This window comes from Podarcis gaigeae (assembly GCF_964106915.1).
Source record: "Podarcis gaigeae genome assembly, chromosome: 18".
NCBI lineage: Eukaryota > Metazoa > Chordata > Lepidosauria > Squamata > Lacertidae > Podarcis > Podarcis gaigeae.
In genome coordinates, this window is record NC_139696.1 from 5,028,985 (window position 1) to 5,051,880 (window position 22,896).

A 22,896-nucleotide genomic window follows, 5' to 3' on the forward strand; every position below is an offset into this window, starting at 1 on the left:
AAGGGAGGTGTGAGGAGGTCAAGGAAACAAGCAAATGAAAGATAAGTTATGGGAATGTTTGATGTGTTTTTTACTTGTTTCCATTTTTCTGCTTTTTTCTGTTTCCCCCCCTGTTTTTATTGTGATGTGCTGTTTTGTTTTTGTTTAATATGGTGTTTTTATCTTTTTTCTTTTTGTAACTTTTAAAACTTTAATAAATATTACTTCTAAAACAAAACAAAACACAGCGTCATAAATCTCCCCAAATTAGACTGGGATTTAAAAATGGGGGTTTTAGGGTTCTTCTCACAGTCAAGGAGAAGGGAGGATATGTATATCTCATGGGAGTTCAAGGTCCTGAATTATCTTGCTTGAGCTTTGGAACCCAAACTGCATGTGAGAGATAAGTAGAAAAGCAATTCCTAGTGCCGACCTGGGAGGGTTGGCGCCTTTTCCAGAGCGACAGAGAAAACGAGAACGTACTCAGGCCAAGTTCTCTCGCTCAAAATTTCCCGGCAATTTAAAGATAAATGGGTCGTTAGGGTTGCTTTACAGCTGGCTACGTTGCACTGTCCAAGGCTACACAAAGTCCACGCAAGAAGGAACAGGTGGAAGAATGGGATTTTGCTTCATCGGTGAAATATAATCAGAGTCTAGAGTGGATTTCATGCTCTTTATTCAGCTCATAGTGGTGAGGAAGAATGAATTATTTCCCCACAGTATCTGCTTTATATACATTATTTACACAATGGGCTGCACGTGATTGGCTAATTCTGTAATTCTCCTGTAAGCCAATCAGGTTGTAGATTCACTTCCATCTGGAGCTGGATTGGGTGGCTCCTGCAGACCAATCATACTGCTGCATTGCTCTAGGACCGATCAGACTGCTGCATTCTGAATCCTATTGTTCTAGGACCAATCAGACTGCTGCATTTTGGATCCTATTGTTCTAGGACCAATCAGACTGCTGCATTTTGGATCCTATTGTTCTAGGACCAATCAGACTGCTGCATTTTGGATCCTATTCAACTCAGTACATAACTTCGGGAAGCTGAAGTGATGGGATCCAAAATACAGAAGTGTTGGATTTCGGCCTTTGCTTAGCCAGAGCAACGGCTCCAACCAGCCTGCTGCAAATTTAACGCCCTGCAGATGTTTTGGCTTACGACTTCCATAAGTCCCTGTCGAAAGCAATGGTTATGCAACACCCTAGAAATGTTCAGGTTGACGTGCAAAATACAAATCCACCACGTCAGAGTGGACCCATTGATGTTAATGGCCATGACTAAATTAGGTTCGTTTATAAAAACATGGGACGCGGGTGGCGCTGTGGGTTAAACCACAGAGCCTAGGGCTTGCCGGTCAGAAGGTTGGCGGTTCGAATTCCCACGATGGGGTGAGCTCCCGTTGCTCAGTCCCTGCTCCTGCCAACCTAGCAGTTCGAAAGCAAGTCGGAAGTGCAAGTAGATAAATAGGTACCACTCTGGTGGGGAGGTAAACGGCGTTTCCGTGCACTGCTCTGGTTCGCCAGAAGGGGCTTACGCCGGCTCCCTTGGCCAATAAAGCAAGATGAGCAGGTTTTGCATTGTTGGGGGTCGAAGAACGCTGAAGGTGCGTCACAAATGCTGGGAATAAGCACATGAAATTAGCAAGTGAAAAATACGATAAATGGTGTGGGGTTTTAAAAAAAACTTTCTGGAAGGGCAATTTATTCAAATTTATTCTTACAGAATTCTGGTTATGTCATCCCTCTCTCTTCTTCATATATGTCCTTTTCTGTGTTTTTTCTTTTCTCTCTTCATATGTGTGGCGTTTTTTTTGTATCCTCGCCATTCTCTCTCTTTTATTTCACTTCTTTCTTTTTCTTCCTTGAAAAGCAAGGATGTTTCACGTATAATGGGGTTTTTTTGGGGGGGGGGGCTACATATTGTCCACAACAATAAAAATGCTACAACTGCTGCTCAAATTTTACTAACCAAAAAGTGGAAAGCGCAAAAATTACCAACGGTGGGAAAATGGCAGATGAAGATGATGGATTTTTCGGAGCTAGCCGACCTAACCGGAAGAGTCCGTGACCAGAAGGAGGAGGAGTATCAGGAAGATTGGACTAAATTTAATGATTATTTAGTTAAATATGTTAAGTTAAATTAACTGGAAACAGCTTGCAGCTACTTAATTGGCTTAGGATTTTATTTAAGTTAAGTGATGAATGAATATGCTTAATTTCAAAATGAAAAGACCTAAGGATGTTAATGTTCAAGTTAAACTGTGATTTGGAAAACCGTTAAAAGGACATGCAATGAAATTCAACCAAGGGGAAGCGAGGAAGTCACTTAACAATGTTAATAAGTGTAATTTTTAATAAGATTATGATTTATGTTTGTTTGTTTTATATGTTTGTTTGTTTATAATTTTGTGAAAAGCTCTGTCGGAGGTCTTGAGTCTGGGAGGAGAGAGAGAGAAACAAAGCTGTTTATATATCGTGGATCAAACTCCTCAGTGGGACTTAAGAGCGACAACTTCGTAAAATCATGATGGAAAGAGCGATGTTATCTATGAAGGAGATGATATATGGAAACCATCTGGCCTTGGATTGGAAGAACGGAAAATTCACACAGGATTAGTATATTGGTGTTTATCGGCTTAAGGAGACTATCAGAAGAGATCATAAAGAAAAAAGAGAAATTATATGAACAAGATACGATGTGGAAACAGCAAGACTGGATAGAATTATGAGGTCTGTTTGGACTGATTGAGACTGATTTGGACATTAACACAGTAGCAAGAAGATGATCAGAATCCCCCTTTGGATCTTGAAGTATGGGTCCCCCCAACAAAATTCAAAATTTGCCTTTGTAATTCGGAATTTATGTGATGTGATTTAGTTTGATGTGATTGGCCAGATAATAAAAATTATATATATATATGAAAACCCCCCAAAAATGAAAAAAATGGGGGGAAAGGGAGAGGTTCCCAAAATTCAGGAGTGAGGGGGGGGAAAATACTCTGCACATGCTCAGGAACACATTTAACTCAATACTCTTCCCATGGTTGAGGCCCAATCTATAATGAGGCGATTCCAGAGGCAGATAATCTTCCCACTGCCCTGAGTTTAAGCTTCCACCATAATTTTTTAAAATAAACAAAAGTTTTTTTGAAAAAAAATAAACGGTTTTTTTCTTAAAAAAACCCCTGCACCTCTCTAGGCTTTCTCACTCTATTTCCTCGTTAAGTCCTCCAGCGACCCATAACTCAACGCGGCCCTGCCCGCTAGCGCGCATGCGCACATCTCTCCGGCCCGCTCGCCCCAACCGTTCCTCGCTTCCTTCCCCCTCCCAATCTCTTATCTAACCAACCAACCAACCTTGCTTTGAAAAATAAAAGGGGGCGGGGCCTTCCTTCCAACCTTCAACGCACGTCGGCGTGGAAAAAAAAACAACAACCCAACCCTTCTCCGCCCCTCCTCCGCCATTACCTCATTGGCCGGGGCGCGGCCGCTCGGCCAATCGCTTCGCCTCGGCGGCGCGCGCCGTGGCCCGCCTCTCGCCTGAGGGGGCTGGCGCGCCGATTGGCTCCCGAGGAGAGAGCTGTGAGTGGGAAGGCCAGAGCCGAAGCGCGCGTCCAATCGGGCGTTCCCAGGCGCCGCCGCGCGGCGTTCCTATTGGCCGCGGCGCCCGTCGCTCGGCTTGTTGCTGAGGTTGGGTTGAGGCGCGTCAAGTTAGGTCGGCGGCGGCTGGGGCTGAGGAGGAGGAGGAGGAGGGGAGGAAGGAAGGAAGGAAGGAAGGAAGGAGGTGGCGGCGGCGGGGTGGGGAGAGAAACCACACCGAACCGCCCCGGTCAAAATAGCGAGCTGACGGAGCCAGGCCTTCGCCGCCGCTGCCGCTGCCGCCGCCTCCTCTCCCTCCCGTTCGCCGCCGCCGGTGGGCGGGTGGGCGGCAGCCATGACGCTGGAGTCCATGATGGCCTGTTGCCTCAGCGACGAGGTGAAGGAGTCGAAGCGCATCAACGCCGAGATCGAGAAGCAGCTGCGGAGGGACAAGCGCGACGCCCGGCGGGAGCTCAAGCTCCTCTTGCTCGGTCAGTCCTGAGGGGAAAAGAGGGGGGGGGAGGGGGAGGGGCGCGCGCGGAGACACATAACACACCCTCCCAGGTGGGGGGGGGGAGGGGAGGGCAGGGGGCTCCCCATACCGACATCCCCGCCCCCCCCACCCCAATCGATGCCCGTTAGGAACCGAAACGGAATAATAAAACCCTCCACGGGGCCTCCTTTGAATGTCCCCCCATGCTTATATATTATATATACACACACACACACGCACAAAACTAATATCTATCTATATATATATATACATATATGCACGTGTACACACACACACACACAGTGTATACACACAGATACATATCGCGGCCCGTTAGGAACCGCCCATGCTTATATATATATGTGTGTGTGTGTGTGTGTGTGTGTGTATCCGCATATATATATATAAATATATATACAGACATACACACGCACAAAACTAATATGTATACATATATGCATGTGTATACACACACACACACACACAGAGAGATGTATACATATAGATATAGGTACAGATATGCCTTGCCCACTGCCATGCTTATATATACATACAGGCACAAAACTAATATATATATATATACATATACATATATGCATGTGTACACACACACACACACACACACACACAGTGTATACACACAGATACATATCGCGGCCCGTTAGGAACCACCCATGCTTATATATATATATATATATATATATGTGTGTGTGTGTGTGTGTGTGTGTATATATATATCCGCATATATAGGCATATATATATATATACACACACACGCACAAAACTAATATGTATACATATATGCATGTGTACACACACACACACAGATGTATACATACAGATATGGGTACAGATGTGCCTTGCCCACCCCCCATGCTTTGATATACATACAGGGACAAAACTAATGTATAGATACAGATATGCATGTGTAAAGACACACACAAAGAATGTATACATACAGATATAGCTATAGATGTGCCTTGCCCACCCCCCATGCTTTGATATACATACAGGGACAAAACTAATGTATAGATACAGATATGCATGTGTAAAGACACACACAAAGAATGTATACATACAGATATAGCTATAGATATGCCTTGCCCACCCCCCAATGCTTATATATACATACACGGATAAAACTTATATATATATATATGTGCGTGTATGTGTGTATATGTATATATATATGCTTTCGTAGATTTTCACGGGTACAGGAATGCAGGTTTTGGTGTCTTCGGGTGTCTTCCCGTGTAAAACTTTTACACGGGAAGACACCCGAAGACACCAAAACCTGTATATATATATATATATATATATACACACACACACACACACATACAGTGGTACCTCAGGTTAGATACGCTTCAGGTTACACACTCTGCTAACCCAGAAATAGTGCTTCAAGTTAAGAACTTTGCTTCAGGATGAGAACAGAAATCGTGGTGTGGCGGCAGCAGGAGGCCCCATTAGCTAAAGTGGTGCTTCAGGTTAAGAACAGTTTCAGGTTAAGAACGGACCTGCGGAACGAATTAAGTTCTTAACCTGAGGTACCACTGTACAAACACGCACAAAACTAATATATATACAAATATGCATGTGTACACACACGATGTATACACAGAGATACATATCGCTGCCCGTTAGGAACTGAACCGAAACAAAAACCCCTCCACGGGGCCTCCTTTGAATGTCTGCCTTGCCTTGCCCACCCCCATGCTTATATATACATGCACACACAAAACTAATATATAGATACATATATGTGTGTACACACACAGAGAGAGAGAGAATGTATACACACAGATACAGATATAGGTATAGATATGCCTTGCCCACCCCCTATGCTTATATATACACACATATATGCGTGTGTACACACAAACACAATGTATACACACAGATACATACATAAAGGTAAAGGTAAAGGTACCCCTGCCCGTACGGGCCAGTCTTGACAGACTCTGGGGTTGTGCGCCCATCTCACTTAAGAGGCCAGGGGCCAGCGCTGTCCGGAGACACTTCCGGGTCACGTGGCCAGCGTGACAAAGCTGCATCTGGCGAGCCAGAGCCGCACACGGAAACGCCGTTTACCTTCCCGCTGGTAAGCGGTCCCTATTTATCTACTTGCACCCGAAGGTGCTTTCGAACTGCTAGGTTGGCAGGCGCTGGGACCGAACAGCGGGAGCGCACCCCGCCGCAGGGATTCGAACCGCCGACCTTTCGATCGGCAAGTCCTAGGCGCTGAGGCTTTAACCCACAGCGCCACCTGGGTCCCCTGATACATACATATACAGATATAAATATGCCTTGCCCACCCCACCCATGCTTGTATATATAGTGTACAGTATACAGAAAAAAGTATACACAAAAAGATGGATTCACACATGTAATAGATATGTAAAAACACACACGAAAATGTAAGCACACACATATATATGCCTCCCCCTGCCAATACATATAGACAGAGATATGTGCATGCACGCATAAATATGTATACACTCAAAAATGTATATACACACACACACTTATATATGTATGTACACACAGAAAATGTATACACACACCCATATATATGTATGCCTTCCCCCACCCTGCCCACTCATACATATATATACACATACACACACAAAAGAGATATGCACACAAACGTGTATACATATGTACGCTCAAAAATGTGTGTGTATATATATATATATATATATACACACACACACACACACATACACATACATACACACACACACACACATATATATATGTACACACAGAAATATGTACACACGTATATATAATTAATAATAATATTTTTATTATTTATACCCCGCCCATCTGGCTGGGTTTCCCCAGCCACTCTGGGTGGCTTACACCACATAAAAAATGGTTAAACATTAAAAAAAAATCCCTATACAGGATAGCCTTCAGATGTCTTCTAAAAGTCAGATAGTTGTTTGTTTCCTTGACATCTGATGGGAGGGCGTTCCAGAGGGTGGGCGCCACTGCTGAGAAGGCCCTCTGCTAGCACACACACACAAACATGTACATACACACATGTAAACCAAATATATGTGTGTAGATATATAGCTATAGGTATATACACACACAAATCTTTCTATCTAAACTAAAATCATAGAATCTAGTGTTGGGGGGAACCAAGGGGGATCATCTAGTTCAACCCCACCCCCCACCCCAATGCAGGAATGTGTGTTTTTCGCCCAACGCAGGGCTTGAACCCATGGCCCCGAGTCTGAGCTACCCCATAGATGCAACTGCAACACCCGTCCCCTGTGTGGTATCTCATGGGGACCGCCGCATCCCCATAGCCACCTTTGACCGGACTTAACCACCCAGGGGTCATTTGCCTTTTCTTAACCTTTTAATGTGCATGCGCGCACACACGTGTATGTATATATTGAACAAAATAATTGCTGCATAATCGCAATTCGTTAGACGAGTTATTGAACAAAATAAATTAAAAACCGCTGCTCTAGGTCTGATGAAGAAAAGGGCACATGAATAGTCTTTGGCATCATCTTCAACATCGTTTATTAGCCATCTGCCGTGGATGCTTTAGTGGAGATTCACATGTTTCAGGGGGTTGGACTAGATGCCCTTGGGGTCCCTTCGAATTCTTTAAGATTCTATATGTGCATAGAGTGACTGAACGTATACATCTGTATACATATGTGTACACACATACCTATAGATACACATACACAGGCACACACAGCTATATACATATACATGCATATATTTATTATTATTTATTAAATTGTTGTTCACTTTAAATTGGCCAGGACAACCTAAAGCAACTTACAACCAACCAAAAAACCCCACTGAGATGCATTAAAACCAATACATTAGAACATCTCTCTCTCTAGGTTGAATCCGAACTAAGTTTTAAGAGTAGACTCGCCAGAAAAACCCCTCAATGTGTCTTAAGGAAACCATGTACATTCATTCCAATGAGTCCACTCTCTTAATGTCTTCATGCGAAGGCATCCCTGGGTTGAAGCCGAAGTTTCACTCGTGAGTAGGCCCAGCTGTCAAGAAATCACAAGTCAGTTGTGCCCATTTCATTCTAATAGATCTTCAGAGTCAACCCATAATGTCTTAGCATTAAGTTCTGCTCAAGAGTAGACCCGCTGGAGAAATCATTGTGCATTTTGTGCAATGTAAATAATTTTTAATGGATTTGTTACTAAAGTTGGATACAGCCCATAAACGGATGCTAAGAATGGTGGCCTATTGAAGTTAATGGGTTGTGTCCAATGTTAGCCTTGATTTGAGTAGACTAATTGGAGATAAATGACTCTGGTAACTTGGGTCCATTGACTTCAGTGGTCTGCTCTGAGTAAGGATGCAACTTTGGTTCAACCAATTAACTGCAGTGGGTTTACATCCTTAGTATTAGTTTCTGGATTGTATCCTTAGAAGACTCATTGAAATTTACTTGTGTCTCTGTGAAATATCTATGATTTACCTGGGGCCTTTGATTTTCAGTGGGTTCACTCTTGAGTAGAACTTAGTTGGATTCAACCTGAGATGTCTTAGCATCACTTAGAATTCAAGTGCATTACTGACTTGGGTCCATTGACGTCGACAGATCTACTCTGAGTAGAACTTAGTTGTATGCAACCTATTAATTTCAGTTGATACAGCATTCTTTTAGCCCCTGAGTAGCATCCTTGATTTTCAGTTTACAGTATAGGTTGTATCCAACGTTATTCGCACTCTGAGTAGGCCCATTTAAATTAAATGAGTTTAAGGCCCATTGATACCAGTGGTTCTACTCTTATAAAAGGGCATAAATATAACCTGTTGTTACTATTTTTAAAACACAAACTTAAAACACCCGTAGTCTATCCTTTCTGAAATTTTAAGTTCTTCTGAGGTCCATTATTAATTGCAGTGGATCTGCTTTGATTAGTATCTTGTTGGATGCAACTCATGTTGTAAGTGCATGCATCCCTATTTCATTTCCTCGTTGACTTTCATCTAGGTTTATCCCTGTGTGCCTTTAACTTTCAGTTGTGTCCACCTAAGTTCTGCTTTGAGTATGTAGACATGACTACCGTAACTTAGATCCATTAATTTCAGTGGGTCTGTTCTGAGTAGGGGTTGGTTGGATACAATTCTGTTATGGGCATCACCCTGTATGTTTATGTGCATACACTCAAACATAATAGACACACAAGAATGTGTATAGATGTTTATTTTATGTGTGTAATACAACTGCAGTTGCTTAGCTATGTATATTTTATTTTTAAAAAAATTAATATACTGCTTGATTGTAGAAAATTTCAGAACGGGTATACAAAATATATATTGCTGCTTATTTGTCCCTATAATGTTATGCACATACATTTACAGATGTGTGCAACATGGCAACCTATATATACAGTGTTAGGCTCTATCCTACCACTTTAAACCGTCATGACTTCCCCAAAAGAATCACGAGAACTGTAATTTGTTAAAGGTGCTGAGACTCTGTATTCCCTTCACGGAGCTACAATTTCCAGAGTTGTGTAACAGTAAATCCCTCTTTCTAGGAAACTCTGGGAATTGTAGCTGTGGGGAATAAGTATCTCTTAACAGTTTTTAGTGCCTTAAATGGGGCCTTACAGTCTCAAACTTCATCTCCCTGCTTTTTCTTCTAAGGAACTCAGGGTGTGGTATATTTCTCTTCCTGCTGTTTTTTTTTAATCCTTGCAACAACCTTGTCAGGTACAAAGAGAGAGGCAGATTATTTTTTTCCAACTAAGAACTTCCTCTCCATATCAATCCTTTAAAGACAAACTAAACATAAGAATCGCCTTCTCTTTGTAGGCTTAAATGTGTATGCCCCTTTCTTCTCTTCCACTCTTTCCTTCTCCCTTATTTTTAGCATAACCACAGCCCAGTGGAGCAGGTCAGGTCGAAAGAGAATGTGGCAGAATCTCTTCTACTGTTTACACACAACTTTCCTTCTGTATTGCCTCCTCAGTAAGAAACCAAACATAAGCCTGCCTTCTAATCTTCCTAGTAGATTTAAATTTATTTACTCATTTGTGTACATTATCCCCTCAGAGCTTAAGGTGGTGTCTGTGGCTTTTGTCCTTCCACCTTTCTCCCTCCTTCGTTTTTTTTATCCTCACAATAGTGCTGTGAGGTAGGTTAGGAGGAGACCAGGAATTTGTCCCCACATCTTCTCAAGAGTAAATCAACCACCCAAGTGCACCTACTCATATCCCTCTTCTGGGGTCATCTCACCACATGCAGAGTAACAGGTGGGCTTTATTGGAGTCTCTCATCCAGTGTTAGAAACTCAGATATATATAAGCTAGGTGCCAAATGGCTCCTTAAACTAAGGTTACAATTGCGAAAACGGAATGTCTAGTTGCCATTTGGGGCAAGGCGGCTCTAAAGTCTTACTTGTCAAATGATGGACTGGCTGTGATTGATTATCAGTTAAACATCTGGCTAGTCCAGAGGATAGCCTTGAGCTTGGAGAACTTGCAGAAAAATCACTATTCAAGGACTGTCCACATATATATTGGCCTATTCCTACCTTTCCTACCTCCTTTTCTTAATGGTGACTTGGACCATTCATAACGCATGAATATTCTACACAACTGTGAGCAGGGCATTGGGGTGCGGGGTGGGGAGTGAAGACAAGCGACAACAGTTAATTATAACATCGTTCACTGCTCCTGCTCAGGCTGCCCAGAAAAAGCATTTTGGTTCCTGAAATTTGTTCTGATTGTACAGATAAAATATCTGATAGAATTCAACAGGATGGGGTATGAGTGTTTGAAAACAGTCAAGATCCAATGATCCCCGGGCATATTTTGGAGATTTCAGGCACCATCTTTGTGCCCAGGCAGTTTCACTTGGTGGCAAGTGAATTTTGAATACTGGCTAATTTTGAATACTGCTCTCCCCCTACCGCTTCTCTTTCTCTTCCTGATAGAGAGCTGGTGTGGTGTAGTGGTTAAGAGCGGTAGTCTCGTAATCTGGGGAACCGGGTTCGCGTCTCCACTCCTCCACCTGCAGCTGCTGGGTGACCTTGGGCCAGTCACACTTCTCTGAAGTCTCTCAGCCCCACTCACCTCACAGAGTGTTTGTTGTGGGGGAGGAAGGGAAAGGAGAATGTTAGCCGCTTTGAGACTCCTTAAAGGGAGTGAAAGGCGGGATATCAAATCCAAACTCTTAGTTCCCTCTCCACCCCATAGCATCTAATTCCCAGTCGTCCTCGGCTAGCATTCCACATCGGTATTTTATTAACGACAGAATTATTGACAGTAAGAATCAACTTTCTTAGATTTATTTCTATGACACTCCTTGGCTTTTTTTATTTCTCCCCAAAGCTCTTGCTCCCTTCAGCCCTATTGAGGACCTCCCACGTCTCCTTGATGAGCAAGATGGGTGGCTTCAGGAGCCACAGAGCACTGGGTGTCAGTTGGGGGTAAAATAAAAGTGGCTGGTGGGGTAAACTGACCTGCTTGAACCCCAGTTCTACCTGTGGCTCTCCAGATGTAGGTGAACTCCACCTGCAATCCACCTCAGCCAGCGCAGGCAGAGAGCATGTAGTCGTTGTCCCGCAACATCTTGACCCCATTCCATTTTGAGCATGTGTGCATGGAGTAAGGGTTGGTACCTAATGTAATTTCATAGTCAAAGCATGCGTGTTGAAATCGGTGGCCTTGCATCGCTGAAGTCCTGTTGATTTAGTAGGTCCGTTCAGAGTACGACTTGTTTGGATGTCACCTATGAAGTGGGGGAGGTTGGGGGCACCCTTCATAGGGGTGGAGACTGCTGGTTGTTTCGAAGCAGGATATAGAAGTTTTGGGAACAAAAATAATTATCAGAGGGGTACCCAGAGCGCTGGAAGTTGAACTGTCATGGTGGAGGGTTCTGCTGTCAGAAAATGCAAGCCCCTTTGTGAGTCTTACTGACTTAAGGAGTACACTGTAAGAAGCAGTCGGTTCTATTATATAATTCAGCTCTTCCTGGGATTTATATTCCACTCCCTAGCCAATGAGACTCTCGTTGGGGCTCCCTTTCCTGACAGCTGACTTCCTTTCCTTCTCAGAATTGCTGCATTTTATTATTATTATTCTTTTAAAAAAACACAAAATAGAATCGAAAGTAAGGGCCCCGCCTCAGTTAAGAACACCACACTCTCTCAAACAACTCCATTCTTGGCCCTTTTCATCACGTCTCTTCAGAATTTTTCCCTAGGATTTATATCCTGCTTCCTAGCCAAAAGACTGCCATGGTGGCTCTTCTTCCTGATATCCGCCTTCCTGCTAACCCCCCCCCCCTCCCATAATTGCCTCCATCTGTGTGTGCGGAATGTTTGCCTTCCTCCCTAAGGCATAGAATCCAAGGCATGAATATTTCTTCTCTCCCCCCCCCTTCCATTTCCAGCCTTACTGACGACTGTATTCCTTTTTGACATCTTCCCATCCTCTTTGGGCACATAGCGACCTCATACCTCAACTTTCAGCCTGTACTACATGCTCCAAGGAGCTCTCTCACCTTGTGTCTGCCCCACCTCCCTGTGTGCCAGGTGTTTAGCAGTGCCACCTCTGCAACCCACACCTTTCCGGGCTACCAGCCCTGTAAATGCTCACCTCTTGTAAAATATTCCTTCTGCCCCCCCCAATCCACTTTCTGCTCCTACTGCCACCCCTCCCAAATGTAGTGTAACATTAACATGTCTCTTCAGATGAGAGAGAGAGAGAAAGCAACCTTAACGTTCTTAAGCTGCAGCAAAATAAAAAATTAAGGAGTTGGTTTTGAGCTTTAGGTGCCAACCCAGACTGAAAGCAGTTGTGAATATGGTTAAACTAGCATAGTGTTTCTCTCGAATGTCTCTTGGTTTCAAGGCGGCGATTCTCTCCTCCTAGTTGAGAGTTCTTTGGCCTCTAAATATGACCCTGAGGAGCGAAGGACTGGTTGAAATGTGGCTGGCTGAGATGTAGACCTCTTCTGGGCTTGCTTTCTAGAGTCACAAAGTTGTAATCCTTCTCTCAGCTTTACACTCAAGCCATTTTTAAACCTGAAATAGCCCTTCGAGGGAAGCAGTTTGTGGTAGCCTTGCCTCTGATCCTCTAGCTCAGAGGGAGCCAGTATGGTGTACTCCCGATGCTGTTGGACTCAAACAATCTGGTAAAATAAAATGGGGGTCCCTGCTTAACTTCTAAAGTTAAGTGATTTGTATCCAGGTACTCCGTCTCCTTAAACCCATATAAATGTGCAGGGGATAGTTGTCATAACTTGGCTCAGTCCATGGGCACAATCTTATTTTTACGTTGATTTTCATAACTTAGTCCTGGCAGTAACTAGCGTTGGGAGTTTTGCTGTGACGCAAATTAAAATCATAAATGTTCCAGCGCTTTACAATCTTCAGGCTGAATAGCCTTAATAAGAAATTTGGGGGAACTTTGGTCTGGATGCGTTACAAAGATACCTTTGACCCTCAAAGCAAAGTTTCTAATAAAATTGTGCTGTACCGTCCGATTAGTACCACACCAGTCTCCCAAACTAGGAAATTCTGGGGATCAAACTGTGTTTGGATGCATCTAGAGAGTGCGGAGCTAATTTGAATCCATTGAGCTACCTAACTATTGGGAGCTCAATAAGGCTCTGGCAGCCAGATTTTTGAACTATAGATGCTGCCTTTCCAACATGAGATTGGTCTACAACTGACCTGTCATTTTCTTTATGTGGTCCTGGGTGCCTCAACTACGGCTGAAAAATCACAAGCTTTTGTCCAGGTTATTTTAAAAAAAGAAAGGGTGCCATTATTTATACACTCAGATGTTTTTGCACTCCCTCACGTTTTCAGAAATACATTGGTATGAAAACTGAGAATTCAAAGCTTCAGGTTTCCTTGTGCTCTGCTTGCGACTATACCTGCTGGCGGGAAAGGGGTGTTAATCTTATGATGCAGGAAACTCTGACATCTCTTCTTGGTTACATGCCAACTTTCGAAAGTGTCCTCCCCCCCCCCCCCCAGAATCTAGTCCCCAAGCGGGTAGCAGGGTGTTTCTTGTAACTGGTAGCCATTGGCAATGAAAAGTTATTTTACTGGGATATTCTGGCCCCCACAATAGCAGCTATTTCAAAGAATTTTATTTTATTTTTTGCCATTGGCTGTTCAGAAGTCATGATGTGTTTATCTCTTCTTGGTAATGCCCCCATTACAGTATTATCTTTTCTATATGGGATTTATTTTTAGGGGATATATAGATATTTAAAGGGTTGGCAGTTGCTAATTTGGAGGAGTGTCTGGCTGTTATCCTGAATCACCCTGGGATGTGTAGCTTTTGAGACTTGGTGTTAATGTTATACTTCTCCCACAGTCACCTGGGCAAATGAGAAACCCATCCAGGTGTCCACATATAGAAACTCTACAAAAACTGACCCTTTCAGGCTACAAACCTTTGTAGTGGACATGCAGAAGCTGGCTATTAAACATTTTTTGGAGGTTAGCAGTTTTCATGTATGTTGGCTTGCAGAGGTATGAGTTTTGTGGAAATTTTCTGAGAAATTTTGTGATGCAGGTTAGGGTAATCTGCATTGGAAATTTTTCTGATTACCTAGAGAGTGTGATTCAATTTGGCATGTTTATTTCAGTAACAGTGTTGTGTGTGTTTTTGTTTTGTTTGTTTTTTTGGTTTTTTTAAACTTGCTTAATATTGTATTTGCATTTGGCATCCATTCATGGTTGCTAATGAACTTAGGAAATAAAAATGTTTCCTCAGGAAAATAAAACACCAGGAAACCTTCCACCCAGTGGTGTAGTGTGGGGGGTGCATGGGGGGGCTGGCGGCACCGGGCGCAACATCTGGGGGTTAGGGTTAGGGGGCGCAAATCCATGGGTTAGGGGGCGCAAATTACTTGCCTTGCCCCGGGTGCTGACAACCCATGCTACGACACTGCTTCCACCCCACCACCATTGCTAACTTGAAAGATTTTAGGGGGGGAGATTGAGTACAAAGCAATCTGAGCAGGTAAAAGTATTGTCTTAGGTGGGCCATTGCCGCCCAGAGCTTGTTTTAAAGCAGGGGTAGGCAATCTAAGGCCCAGGGGGCCGGATGCGGCCCAATCGCCTTCTCAGTCCAGCCTGCGGACGGTCTGGGAATCAGCGTGTTTTTACATGAGTAGAATGTGTCCTTTTATTTAAAATGCATCTCTGGGTTATTTGTGGGGCATAGGAATACGTTCATAATTTTTTTCCAAAATATAGTCCGGCCCACCACATGGTCTGAGGGATGGTGGACCGGCCCACGGCTGAAAAAGGTTGCTGACCCGACCCTTCTCTAAAGCACAGGCTCTGTTATGTTGATACTAGCATCGTTTAGGGCAGTGGTCTTCAACCTTTTCAGTCCACCTTTTGCTCAAACATGCACCTGGAGATACACATTTTAATTTTATACCATATATCTGTACAGTGGTGGTACTGCTGCTCCAACCCACCTTAGATCAGGCCTTGACTCACCACATGCAGAGCAGTGGTCCACATGGATGTCCTTATGGAGGACTGGCACTCCCCACTGGAGCACCCAACTACAAACTGTGCATTGAGAGGGGGGAACCCCCATTTTATTTGCCGCTAGTTCACTTGGATTAGTGGGATTGGCTTGTGGGGAAGGAGTTCCCAAATAATGATGGTCATTCATTCTAAATCCCCATACCTTTTTCCTGCTTCTGTTGCTCATCTGGGGCAACCTAGGGACGTGTGTGCAGGATGTGGTTTGATCTGTTCATCAACACCCCATGGGTGAGGGGAAGCGTGGTCCAAAACATCTAGACTGTGCCCGGTTAGCTGCCCAGTTTGCACTTCCTTTTGAGTCTTCGCTGTTGGGTCATTCTGCAGCCTCTAAGCAGTCCTTGGCCTCTGTGTTGCCAGCCTCTTTCCCAACCCCTGAGGCTGCCTTAGTGTTGGAAGTTTTAGAATGTAGAGGGACAGGAATATTCCTTGAGAAATGAAGCCACTTCAGTGATGTTGGGCAGAGGATTTTCCGCAGAAAAGCTTCTTTTGTTATCGCTAAAAATCTTCCTTTCTTTCGAAACACAGTATTTCATTCAATTATTGCATAAAATTGTGAATCTGTAACAGGTATCGGTCAGACCTGGCAGTTGGAATTTATACGTTCCCGCAGCCTTGTCACTAGGCTGTGGAATTATTTACCAGTCTACTGAGAGGCCGGTGGGCTAGTTAGAATGGCAACCAAATGGGCAAAGGATGGAGCGGTCTGTCTGTCCTCCACTGGCCGCCTCCGCTCAACCTGGGTGGTTGCCCCGTGACACTGCATGAGAAGTTATATCCCGAGATAGAGAGTTTTAAAAGTGATGCATGAAACAATGTACAGAGTTTATCGTCTCACCTGTGTTCAGTGCCCCCATTTTAAAAATAGCAGCCACCTAGAAGTATAGGCAGTTCAGCTGTCATGCCTTAAATTATCTACAAATATTCCAGTGAGAGAATTTCCAAGTAAATCTCTGAATTTGCCCATAATTTAAACCACACCTCTTTTTTCCCTTGTATTTTTCTTGGGTATTTCATTGCTCTTTTTCCTTCCTTCCTTAATCAAAATGAACACGGCATCCTTTTTTTTTTCTTTGTTTGCTAAATAACAGCCAAATAAACATGCAAGATCAGATATTGATCTGTATTAGGCAGTGGAAAACAGTTTCTGGAAAACCCCCATCACCAGCCACTGGGACACTGCTGTGTGTGTGTTTGGAGCAGGGATAACTCAGTCAGTAGAGCACGAGACTCTTAATTTCAGGATTATGGGTTCCAGCCCCATATTGGGCAGAAGATCCCTGCAATGTGGGGGGTTGGACCAGATGACCTTTGTGGTCCCTTCCAACTCTACAATGCTATGATTATAGGCCTCTCTGCCAGTAGATAAGCAGGTCATGATATACTGGCGTTCCTCTGTTGCAGTCTCCCTGAAGACCCACTACCACTGTGATAAACATGTGATCTGTGTGCCCTGGCTGGGCAATTGTGGAGGACAGAATGGGCAATATTAATTGGGACTGCACTGAATTTGCAAAGATAAAGCCTGGCTGGTTGTTCTGCGAGCAACTTGAGAAAACTCTGCAAACGTGCATTTCAGGTTCTGCTCTCTCCCCTTCCCATTAAATAAATGGCATTCTGGGTATGAGAAATACGGGAAATAATTGCTTCATCGGAAGAGAGGTGGGGTATTCCTTGGAACCATTTGTCAGAAGTCCCCATACGTGCAGGAGGAGAAGTTCTGAACTCATGTAAACATATCCGTGAGTTGCTGGCTCTGTTTTCCAGAGGGGAAGTCAGCTGGCAGCCATAACTTGGAGTAGATGTTGTCTAATCCAGGATCTTTGCAGACAACTTGCTTCATGCAGGCAGGAGGGTGTTTCTCGGGTTGACCAGGGGAGAATAGAAGGCCAGGCTCCTCCTACTATTGATATACCGGGCCTGGGCAAGTCAGGGAGCTCATAACTGGCTGCCAATCACAAGGCTGTTTCCATCCGTGCCTGAAGAAGCGACTGAGCACAACTCCTTTCTGAGGCCTGAACTTTAGGAACAGCGTTTGTCTTCCAGCAATTGAAACCAGTGGCCAGTGGTGTCGACTTTCCGGAAATTTCAGAATTGGGAAAATTTCCCCCTGTGCCACTTAGGGTGATTCGAGTTGGGTAATCGAGCGGCGGGGGAAATTTCCCAGTTTGTGAAGGGAGATGTCCCAGTGCCCTAGAGTGACCCAATTTAACACGTTTGTTTTCTTTGTGTTTAGTAAACGAAGCAACAAAGTTTCGAGCTGCCAAGTTTGCTTCATATTTTATTTGTAATCGACATTCATCCGCTGTTGCTAATGAACATAAGAAACTGATTTTTCTGTGGGAAAAGAAGCAGTGGAAAAAATATATAAAATGTTCAACCGCACGTTACTGTTGGTTTTGCAGAGTGGTGGTGAACCCCAGTTTAAGGTGGCTCATAGATTTCCTGTTGGCTCAAGCCCTCTGCATATATTAACTCCTGTAGAGAAGGGCTGCAAGGCTTGCTCCCGTGGCATGCAGCTCCCGCCCCCGTATCCTGCCCCAATCCACACAATATTTGTGGGAGTCTGAGACAAAAATAAAAGAAACTCCCTTTTTGTGTTTGCCCTATTATTAATTTAGGCAAGTTATATTCCGCCCTTCCTCCCAAAGGAGTCCAGGTTGGCAATTGTTTAGTCATGTCCGACTCTTCGTGACCCCATGGACCAGAGCATGCCAGGCCCTCCTGTCTTCCACTGCCTCCCGCAGTTTGGTCAAACTCACGTTGGGCTCTTCGAGAACACGGTCCCACCATCTCGTCCTCTGTCCTCCCCTTCTCCTTGTGCCCCCAATCTTTCCCAACATCAGGGTCTTTTCCAGGGAGTCTTCTCTTCTCATGAGGTGGCCAAAGTCTTGGAGCCTCAGCTTCAGGATCTGTCCTTCCAGTGAGCACTCAGGGCTGATTTCCTTCAGAATGGAGAGGTTTGATCTTCTTGCAGTCCATGGGACTCTCAAGAGTCTCCTCCAGCACCAGAATTCAAAAGCATCCATTCTTCGACAATCAGCCTTCTTTATGGTCCAGCTCTCACAATATCAGTGCATTCTAAAAAGAGTTTAGCGATCGCATTATCTCAGCCAAGGTTGCCAGGAACAGTACCTTGTAGCCACTGAATGCCTTCATAAAGAGGAATGTTTTTAAATTCCTCTTGAAAGTCTAATGGCATTCAACAGACTGGGAGGTGCCACAGAGAAGGCCTTGCCAACCAGGCAGCTCACAGTGGTGGCATCACCTGCAAGGTTGCTCACCTGCTGATCGTAGCGTCTCAGATGGGGAAGGTGCTTTAGTTAGGAGCCTGGGTTCCAAGCCATTCCATGAATTTCAGAGCCTTGTTGGTGCAGGTTTTTCGGATCCAGGAAAACCACCATACCAGGCTCAATGTGGGAAGGCTTCCTCTCCGCAGGTTGCCCACATGGGCTGGAGGGCAGGGAGCAAATCCCTCTTTAGACCTACTCTGAACCCATGAGCTTGAAAATTTGACATTGTGGCCTAGTAATTGCTTCAGATTATTCAGTTTATGCTAGGGTGACTCTCTGGGGAGGGAAGTGGGTTAAAGGGGTGACAGAGAAGATATTGTCTCGTAAAGTTTTGATTCTGGCTAATTAGATTTGTAAGTATTTTTTCAGCCCCCACTGTAGACAGAAATGGCTTTTTCATGCAGATTGCGTTTTGATTTTGATTACGGCTAACTCAAAAGATTCTTCAGAATTTTGTCATTTTAGTAAAGATATCTCTGTTAACTCTTAGGCAGGTGACTTTTGGTTGCTCTGGTTCTTAAACATTCTGAGCTGCCTCAGGAGTCTTTGGTGAGGATGCAGCTGCTATTAAGTGCTTTGAGTTGCGATGTGCCTCTTGTTTTCTTAGATGGGTAAGGAGGGGAGTTGTGTGTGTGTGTGTGTGTGTGTGTGTGTGTGTGTGTGTGTTGCACTAGTGTCCTCAGGCTTGTGGGCTTCCTTTGGGCATCTGGTTAGTCACTGTGTTTGACTGGGTGGGCCTTTGGTCTGATCCAGAACTGCTCTAACATGTAGAAACTTCTAGCCTATGTTTGGCCACTTGGTGAAAGATTGAATCAGAGAACTAGGAGGAGAGGGAAGCTAAGATTTCAAGCCTGGGATTCTGTAGGGGTGGATGGGAAGAGATGCTGAACGCTTTGCCCGTAAGAAAACTGAAAGCAGCACCCAGTTCAAAAGCTTGAAAAAGCCACTTTTGAGTGATCTGACAAGGAAGAGGCAAGGATTTATTGTAGATGACTAGTCTCCTAGGCCTATTAAGGTGGGTGAGTGTAAGGTTTTATTTTTAGTAATTGTCTGCCAGGATGCCATTTTCCCCCCTGCAACAACAAAAGCTGGGGTTCTCCCTCTCCACACCCCCCCCCACTTTAAATTGAAGCCTCAATCCCAGCATTTGAGCAAAAATCATTTTTTTAAGCACCAGGCTGTGCCACAAAGACTCTGCCTCTCCAGCCACTTGGGGGTGGCCTGATCTTGATCTTTAAAAATCTTTCTCTTCTCACATCCCACAACTGCCTTTCTAAACAAATACCTTGAGATAAGATTATAATAGTGGACTTCCCACTTTACATTCTTAAGCCAGTAGGTTACGCCAGCTCTTTTTGGGTTAACAAAGTACCTGGTTGTGGCTTGTAACTGTAATAGGGCATGGAAATCTTTAAAAAGCTGGCCTCTTATTTGACGACAGCAGCCAATCTACAGGTTACAATGAGCACAGTTTTTAGCCCCCCTTCCTTCTGAAGATGAAGCAGTTTTCAGACGCAAATTGGAAGTGTGTTCTCTTTCTAGCTCTTGTTTTTTTAAGGTGGGGTGCTCAAAACCTAGGAGATTAAAATGGTTTAATTGGCTGTCAGCCTTCCTTTGTGCCTGCCTTTGCAATGGAAAGATGGTGATCCAACCCAAGTCATAGTCAGAACAACCATACCAGGCCTCAGAACCAGTTTCACAGGCAGTGCTTGATTCCCCCCCCCAAAAAAAACCCCATAGCTATTGTGCTACTTATGTGTGCAAAATGCTTCCCCCCCCCCCATCACACGCGTAGACACACATACATTCACACACTAGGTTCACCATGGTAACGGTCTGATTTAGGAATAAAATTCAGCTTTTCTCTCCTCCATAAAATGTTCCTTTCGTCAAGGGGAAGGAGCGAGAGATGGGATAGCAGCTCCTCCTCTTCACAGGCTGGGGAAACAAAGCAGCAGCAGTTTAATATCCCCCCCCCAAAAAAAAAAGTAATATGCAGTGAGGCGTTGCTAGAAGTTGAATGTGGAAGCAAACTGCTTGCTGTCGGTCGTAAAGGAGCTCTGGCTCTGCTCCCTTTGTGATGCTCCCACGCTGACTGCCTCGTCGTCTTCTTGTGTCCCTTTCACCCCACCCCACCTATTTACTCTCCAGGCACGGGAGAGAGCGGGAAGAGCACGTTCATTAAACAGATGCGGATAATCCATGGCTCAGGCTACTCCGAGGAGGACAAGAAGGGCTTCACCAAGCTGGTCTACCAGAACATCTTCACTGCCATGCAGTCGATGATCAGGGCCATGGAGACCTTGAAGATCCTGTACAAGTATGAACAGAACAAGGTGAACCGATGAAACTCCCATTCCTGCATCCCAGCCTATATACAGCCTGCACCCCTGTTGTCTCGTCATTGGTTGTCTGTAGTGGCACGGATGCTGCTCAGGATTCCCTGAAGGGCTTGCATCAACCCTCCTGGGGTATCGAATGTTCAGGGACCTGCATCACACCTGTAGCAACCAGAATAGTTCAAGCGCTGTGTGTGCTTATTTTTATGGTGGTGGTTGTTATTATTATTACAGTCAAACCTTTGTTGTCGAACGTAATCCGTTCTGGAAGCCCGTTCGGCTTCCAAAATGTTTGACAACCGAGCCGTGGCTTCCAGTTGGCTGCAGGAACTTCCTGCACTCAAGTAGAAGCCACACCAGATGTTCGGCTTCTGAAAAACATTTGAAAAGCGGGACATTTATTTCTGGGTCTTCGGCATTCGGGAGCCGAAACATTCCAAAATGGAGGCTTTTGGGAACCAAGGTTTGACTATATTATTAACAGGGACACAGGTGGCGCTGTGGTCTAAACCACTGAGCCTCTTGGGCTTGCTGATTGGAAGGTTGGTGGATCGAATCCCCACGACAGGGGTGAGCTCCTGTTGTTCTGTCCCAGGCTCCTGCCAACCTAGCAGTTCAAAAGCACACCAGCGCAAGTGGATAAATAGGTACCGCTGCAGCAGGAAGGTAGGCGTTTCCGTGCACTCTGGTTTGTGTCACAGTGTCCCGTTGCAGCAGAAGCAGTTTAGTCCTGCTGGTCACATGACCCGGAAAGCAGTCTGTGGACAAACGCTGGCTCCCTCAGCCTGAAAGTGGGATGAGCGCCACAACCCCATAGTTGCCTTTTACTGAACTTAACCGTCCAGGGGTCCTTTACCTTTTTACCTATTATTATTATTATTATTAACATTTATATCCTACCTTTCCCCCAAGGAGCTCAAGGTGGTATGTATGGTTCTCCCTCTCTCCATTTCTCCACAACAGCCCTGTGAGGTAGGTTAGTCTGAGAGACATTGGCTACACCCAGTAAGCTCCATGACTGAGGAGATTAGAACCCCTGTCTCTCACCAGTCTCCTTTACCCTGTGCCTGCTGGGGCACAAACACAGCACATTATTGAATAGTGGGGTGGTCAGGGACAGGGTCGAAGGCTTTCCTGGCAACAGTGTTGTTGTTGACGTAGCAATTCAATTAATGATTATTTGCTGTACCTGTATTTGCTTGAGTCTAATGCACACCTCTCTCTTTTTGCCAAATTACGTTGCGAAGGCCAGGGTGCGCATTACACTCAAATACAGTGGTGCCCCGCAAGACGAACGCCTCGCAAGACGGAAAACCCACTAGATGAAAGGGTTTTCCGTTTTGGAGGCGCTTCGCAAAACGAATTTCCCTATGGGCTTGCTTCGCAAGACGAAAAAATCTTACGAGTTCCCGCGTTCCCCCCCCCCCCGGTTTTCCCCCCCTTTTCCTAAGCCGCTTAACGGCTGATCGCTAAAAGCCGCTAGACCGCTAATAGCGCTAATCCGCTAAGCTGTCAATGGGCTTGCTTCGCAAGACGAAAAAACCGCTAGACGAAGAGAATCGCGGAACGGTTTCTTTTCGTGTTGCGAGGCACCACTGTACTGTACAGTACTTCCAGGTGCAGATTGGCTGCTCCCAGGCCTGGTGCAACCTCCAGGCTGGCTG

General features: G+C 44.7%; 1 protein-coding gene across 1 annotated transcript in view; it reads left to right on the top strand.

Moving 5' to 3' along the window:
* Positions 1-3,670: 3,670 nt before the first annotated feature.
* LOC310835717 (guanine nucleotide-binding protein subunit alpha-11) overlaps positions 3,671-22,896 on the top strand; it is a 35,770-nt gene continuing 16,544 nt past the window's right edge. Inside the window, exons 1-2 of the mRNA XM_083720651.1 lie at positions 3,671-4,056; positions 21,045-21,229. Of these exons, the coding sequence (XP_083576777.1) occupies positions 3,921-4,056; positions 21,045-21,229 (321 nt within the window). The 5' untranslated portion in view covers positions 3,671-3,920. The remainder of the gene's footprint in view (positions 4,057-21,044; positions 21,230-22,896) is intronic.